Source organism: Camelina sativa, chromosome 8 (assembly GCF_000633955.1).
Source record: "Camelina sativa cultivar DH55 chromosome 8, Cs, whole genome shotgun sequence".
In the NCBI taxonomy this organism is placed as follows: Eukaryota; Viridiplantae; Streptophyta; class Magnoliopsida; order Brassicales; family Brassicaceae; genus Camelina; species Camelina sativa.
Window position 1 is genome coordinate 1,381,765 of NC_025692.1, and position 6,880 is coordinate 1,388,644.

The 6,880-nt window shown below is 35.7% G+C and overlaps 1 protein-coding gene and 1 pseudogene across 1 annotated transcript in view; both read right to left on the bottom strand.

Moving 5' to 3' along the window:
- LOC104709104 (O-acyltransferase WSD1-like) overlaps positions 1-1,796 on the bottom strand; it is a 2,717-nt gene extending 921 nt beyond the window's left edge. The window contains exons 1-5 of the mRNA XM_019228636.1: positions 1,623-1,796; positions 1,011-1,221; positions 643-794; positions 480-546; positions 224-336 (exon numbers count right to left, since the gene is read on the bottom strand). Coding sequence (XP_019084181.1) covers positions 224-336; positions 480-546; positions 643-794; positions 1,011-1,221; positions 1,623-1,796 — 717 coding nt within the window. The remainder of the gene's footprint in view (positions 1-223; positions 337-479; positions 547-642; positions 795-1,010; positions 1,222-1,622) is intronic.
- On the bottom strand, positions 3,231-6,839 carry LOC104705514 (annotated as a pseudogene).

Sequence of the window (6,880 nt, forward strand, 5' to 3'; positions counted from 1 at the left end):
GATTTGCATTTTTTTAAATGAACCAATGGATCTGTTTGTAAACCGATGGAGAACGGCAAAAAAATAAAGCTGAAGTAGTTACCCCATCTGCATTTTGAATCCTTCACCATCATATCTGCCAAAGGCTTTACACCCAAAAAAAAAAAAAGAAGACAATTTATACGTTGTTTGTCTACGTTTAGCTAAGAGATTAGAATTATATTTTGAGAAGTATGTCTCTAACCTTGAATCCGATGTCTGACCTTAGATTTACTGTACAAGCTACACGAAATCGTATACCTTCTGGAAGATTGTTCGGATACGATGTCAACGCTCCATTCTCCTCATTCCTCTTGTCTTGTTTGTCAAGAAACAAAATACACGTGTGAAAATATTAGATATAGATCCAATGTGATTATTCTTTTCCTTGTTTTTAAATTAACTTAATTCGGGTTAGGTGGATACTGACAATACAGCATATATATTAAATTTAGTGTTACCATATCGTCGGTTCAAATAGCGAGAAAAAGAGGCTTGTGACATTCCGAATAGAACATCGTTGATAGTCTAACAGCACACGCAAGAGAAAACAAAGATCCATTAAAAAAAAAAAACTCAAGTTAATAATCATGGACATATATACATGACTAATTGACAACGTACCATGTCCATAGCGTTCTTGATATGTTTGATGTCATCTAAAGAAATAATTCGGTGATAAAATCTCTTTGGATTGTTCCTGGTATTCACATCTGCTTTTAGTGGTGTTTTTGTATCCTTCAAATACAACACAGTCGCCAAAAGCAGCACCATATCTACAATTGTGTTCCAAATCAGTCTCATTGTAGAACCAATGGTTATTATCGACCTTAAGAACCATCCATTTTTTTGTAGGTTGTGCTTTGGTCGCCGTTTCATGGTAGGAATAGCATTTGAAAACATGTCTGGGTCTGATGTTTTGTGGGTACATGCGAGAATGAGGGAAACCAAGGACATCCCATCTCCCAACGAATGGTGAGATCTTATAAAACCGACTGCTTCAGCATCATAGGTTTTGACGTTGAGGATGTGAATGTCCCACAAGGGTCTTGATCTATCAAGAGGGATCATTGTGAGACGTGACATATAGTCATCAACAAAGCTTTGTCCATCTCCACCTATCTCTTCCGGATCTATGTATGGTACGATTACATGATCTTCTACATTGACTTCGGTCTCGATCCATTTTGCACCATTTTCAGACTGTGAAGTTAAGACATATGGAAGCCAAACACTATGTCAATTCCCAAATAGAATATTAGTACAATTCTTATATTTACAAAGAAAACACAGCCGTCTCCAACTATTGTTTCGTACAAATTTTTAATAAACATAGATATATTTTTTAAAAATAAACTAAAGGCTCAAACTTATAATGATCAAAATATATATTAACTTTCCACCCAAAAAAAAATAGAGATTAACTAATTTATTCTATATATAGAAAGTAAATTTTAAATCGGTTATGGAAAACAACTATGTATACTGTATGAGAACATGTGTAATATGTACCAATACGCTAGAGAAAATAGAAAGTAAAATTTAAATCGGTTATGGAAAACAACTATGTATACTATACTGTATAAGAACATGTGTAAGTGTACCAATATGCTAGAGAAACGAGGATGCTTGGAGACATTTTGCTTCAAAGCATCAAGAACAACGTCGGGATTAATCTTTGTTTCGAAACCCACAATGGTGACTGCACATAAGTCAATCCTCGGTGATTGGAATACACGCGCCATCGGGCTGACCGGCTCCTCCTCCTGATTCGTCATTCTACCTCTCCTCTTAATTAGATGCTTATTTCTTCTATCATGTTCCAATATTTATAGTGACGTTAAGTTTGTAAGTGGTTCAACGAACACACAAAAATACAAGTGGTGTGGAAACGTTTTAGTATTGTTTTCTCACCACAGTAAAATTACATTTAATGTGACGTTGATATTTACGATTAGCTTTTCTATTAACAATTATAGAAATTAAAGAAAAAAAATATTGTGGCGTCGGAAAACAAAATACTATATGTCGTTCACTAACTTGTTATATCTTTAGTCATTTCAGACATCGTTTCGGAGTTTAATATAAGTAGAGCTTTAGTGGTTGTGTAGGTTCACATTTGTCCCAGTTTTAAATTTGGAGTCTAGAGAAAGAAAAAACAAATTCTTAAAACCAAAAAAAAGAAAGGAAATATTTTTTTCCTGACAAATGATGAATTAATTATGTGTTTATCTAGCTTACTTTTTTTTTTTCCTTCAAACCATCATGTGTAATACATGGAACTTGATCTGGAATTCTGGATAGTGATATATTATTGCAACCAAACGACCATAAACTCATACCTAGTTTAGCTTAATAGAACTCAATTTATACGAAATATCTATAGCCCCAACTATTTATATATTAGGAGAAGAAAAAAGCTTCCATTAGACCATTACGCGTGGATTTTTAAATGAGCATCATTTGTCGTTAATGAAAACACGAGTTAAAAAAACTAATTAGACAAACTACTTTTGTAATGTCTGAAATTGAAGGAGGGGAATACAAATCAATCTGGAATCAAAGCACGTGTCCGTAAGATCACATCTCTTTTTATCATCCAATCTCTGTCAATATAATAAGTAGCTAGCATCTAACGATTATCTATATATTGTAAGAATCTTAATCACCTAAAAAGGTTGTGTTATAAAACAAAACACAGCGTCTTGAAAAGAAAAAACTGATAATAATAAAAGAGAGTGCTTTAAAATCTGGATTGACCCAACTACTCGGAATAGTAGATTAAAACGATCCGGTTGGTTTATATATTAAGCGGTTGTTTCTTGTTTGGTTGGTCCGCCAACCAATATAATTAAGTTTAAAATCATTTATGTTGGTTAGAAAAATTGAAACTTGACAAGAGAAAGTCATATCCTTTTGACCTCAGACTTCAAGTTTGATTTTTCCTTTTCGAATTTGGTTTGACATTATGGTTTCATTTATTTCCGTTTGTAGTTAAATAAATAACTTGGAACATTTTTGTTTTTGTTTTTAGTTATATTTGGTTAATTCAAAAAAAACTTTTAGTAATAATGAATGTAGTTATAACAAAGCGATGGCTTGAATTGATCTATGCCTTACATGCATTTGAACTTGGGCCATAATACAACAACAACACTAATACACTACTAGATGGTTACGAAATGAAAATTTTAAATTCTAAAACATTTGACTAAAGTATTTCCGTCGACATCTAGGACCGACCCTGATATTATTGACTCCAATATCTGTAGATATTACAAAAGGATTTAAAGCAATCATGCGGCTTAGAGTTGGTACTAGTAACGCTCATGCGGCTTAGAGTAACCCTCTTTCCCAGAGCACAGTTTTCATTGCTTTCATTGATTTTTCCATTTCATCACAGATCTTGTGAGGATCAGGTATGACGGTAGGATCAACCGCCATCGAGATTATCATTTTCTCAGCATAACTTATGAAATGCACCAACAATGCCTATATATCAAACACAAAGACATTTGCGTGGGAAAGAAATTATTAAAATAAATAAAAAATCATTCATTTGATTGACCAAAAAAGATTACGTACATGTGAGTGTCCGTAAGAGCTTGGAGCGATGTAAGCGATAGGATGGCCACGGAAACTGATTTCTTCCATGGGGCCAATGACGTTTGAAACACATGTCGTTGTGTTCCTCACCGGTCGATCGAACAATTCTGCTGCTACCTTTGCACCAAACACTTTTAAGACGATTTTGATGATAAAATACACTAGATTCGCGTGATAAGAGTGTTTTTTCCGAGCCATTGTAGCTTGGGATTTTTTTTAGATAAACCAATGGATCTGTTTGTAAACTGATGGAGAACGGCAAAAATATAAAACTGAAGTAGTTTCCCCATTTGCATTTTGAATCTTTCACCATCATATCTGCCAAAGGCTTTATACAAAAAAAGGTATATACATATTATTGTTTGTATATACCAAAGGCTTTATACAAAAAAAGGTATATACATATTATTGTAAAGAGTTTAGATATAAAACTGAGGTCTATTGTCTCTAACCTTGAACCCGATGTCTGACCTTAGATTTACTGTACAAGATACACGAAATCGCATTCCATCTGGAAGATTGTTCGTATGTGATGTCAAGGCTCCATCCTCTGCATTCTTCTTGTCTTGTTTGCCAAGAAACAAGATATTTGTGTATAACATTATATAGATCGGACATGCATATCTATGTTTATACTTAATTCCTAAGATTAGGATATTAACCGCGGTAAGTTAATTGATAACACGTAACGTATATGGTAATACTTAGCATAGTGTCCGTTTACATAGTGAGAAAGAGAGGCTTGTGTAATTCCCAGTAGGACATCGTTGATAGTCTAGCACAAGAGAAGCAAATATTAATTAGAAGGAAAAAACGAAACCCTCAACACAAATCATAATGTACCATGTTCATAGCGTTTTTTATAAGTTTAATGTCATCCAAGGAGACAATTCGGTGATAAAATCTCTTTGGATTATTCATGGTATTCTCGCCGCCTTTTAGAGGTGTTTTTGTATCCTTCAAAAACAGTATAGTCTCGAAAAGTAGCAACAGATCCACAATTGTATTCCAAATCAATGTCATTGTAGAACCAATGGTAAATATCGATATTAAGAACCAGCCTCTCTTCCTAAGGCTATGCAACACCTCGCCTCGTCGTTTCACGGGAGGAACAGCAGTAGAAGACGTGCCCGGGTCTGATGTTTTATGCGTACATGCGAGTAAGAGAGAACATAGGGACATTCCATCTCCCAACGAATGGTGAGATCTTATTACACCGACTGCTTCAGCATATGTGGTTTTGACGTTAAGGATGTGAATATCCCACAAAGGTCTTGATCTATCAAGAGGAATCATCGTGAGATGCGATATATACTCATCGACGAAGCTTTCTCCATCTTCACCTGTCTCTTTTGGATATATGTAAGGTACAACTACATGGTCTTCTACATTGACTTCTGTTTCGATCCAATTTTGCACCATTATCAGACTGTGAAGTTGAGAATAATAAAGACCGAACACTATTAGACAATCCCACGTAGAGTTTAAGTACACTACATATATAAGAACACAAAACCAGTACGTATAAGAACGTGTGTACATATGTTTAAGTGGGGGTACCAGTTTGCTGGAAAAACGAGAATGGTTGTAGACATTATGCCTTAAGGCATCAAGAACGACGTCCGGATTAATCTTTGTTTTGAAACCCATGATGGTGACGGCACAATAGTCTATTCCCGGCGATTGGAATACACGCGCCATCGGGCTGAGGGGCTCATCTTCCTCATTCGTCATTTTCCCTTTCCTCTTATAGCTAGATGGATGTATATTTCTTCTCTCATGTTCCAATGCCATTTATAACGTAAATTTATGTGGCCATTAATAGAAAAATATAACTTACAAGTGGTCGGCATTAAAATATTCTAGCATGTGTCCTCATGATAGAAAGATTGCACGACATGTGTGGCTTTGAATCAATTATTAAAGTTTTCTATGAACTTTACATTAATTATTGATGATGAATTACCTGTCACTTCTTCTTCCTCTACCACTCTCAGTGGGAAACAAAGTGGGCAATAATATATAAAAAAAGCAGGAAATGATGCCATGCCACAATAAGCAAATTCGGTGTAATGTTTCTGGACATATGTAAAATGTGCATCTGCGTAGGGCCTCTGCCATATATATCTACACACACAAAAAAAAAGGTTGTGTGTCTAAAGCACCCAAAATAATTTTCTTAAAAATATTTTACGGAGTATCTCTCGAATCATATCTAAAGAAGAAATCCGACAAATTTTGTAAAGTAGGAATCTAAAAACGAAGGAACAATTAATTTATTCCGAAATCCAACGGTACTGGTTATTCCTATAAACAAGAAAAAATTACCAAAATCCTCTCAGTTATCCCTTGGCTTGCTTCTTCCTTGCGAACTGTTCAACAGCAGATTCCTCCAGCGCAATATTGGGCTGATAGTATTCAATCTCTCTGGTTGCTTTGTCGGAGCGGGTTCTAAGGCTTTGACCTCCTTGGCGAACTGTTCCACAGCAGATTCTGCCAGCGCAATAATGGGCTGATAGTATTCGGAGTGAGCGTCCACGCACTTGATCAGCAATGGCAAGCATTTAGCAGGACACTTATAGATGTTATCAGTTTTCTCAAAACAGTCTTCAAAAGCCGTATATAATTCTTTGCAAGCACCTCCTTTCATGAACTGGCTAAACCGTGAAATTAATTCATCGTCTTCCTTCTCTGTGTATCCTTCTTTTGGAAGATCAGTTGATGATGAGTCTCCCAATTTAGACGGGAATAAAGCGTGGAGCTCCCTCCTCGCCCGTTCTACAGCACCTTCCAAAATCGGTTGTATCAGGTCAGGTGATCTGTCTCTTTGTCCTCCTCAACCATGGAGCCCAATAATTCCCACGGAAATTCGTCGTCTCGCAAACTGCACATCTCTGGATCCCTCCTCGATGACGTGCTCCCCATCTTTCTCAGCCGGGAGATCGGATCTTGTGGAAATCGGCGATGCAGGTGGCGACTAGAGAGGTTAAAAAGATGAACGTATTTGCTAGGTTTTGTATCTTTTGATCATTCCAAAAGATTATATATATAATATATTACACGACCAAGTCCTGAGATTGGCCAAATACATCTCGACGATTTTGTTTATGGTTATTTTTATTTTCTTTCTTCTGACATATTTTCTGTAGATTTAGTACTATCTCTAGACGTTCTTTTTTTCTAGGTCGGTCTCTAGACCATTAGATGTCGAGCTATTTGGGTTTTTTTTTTTTTTTTTTTTTTTTTTTTTTTTTTT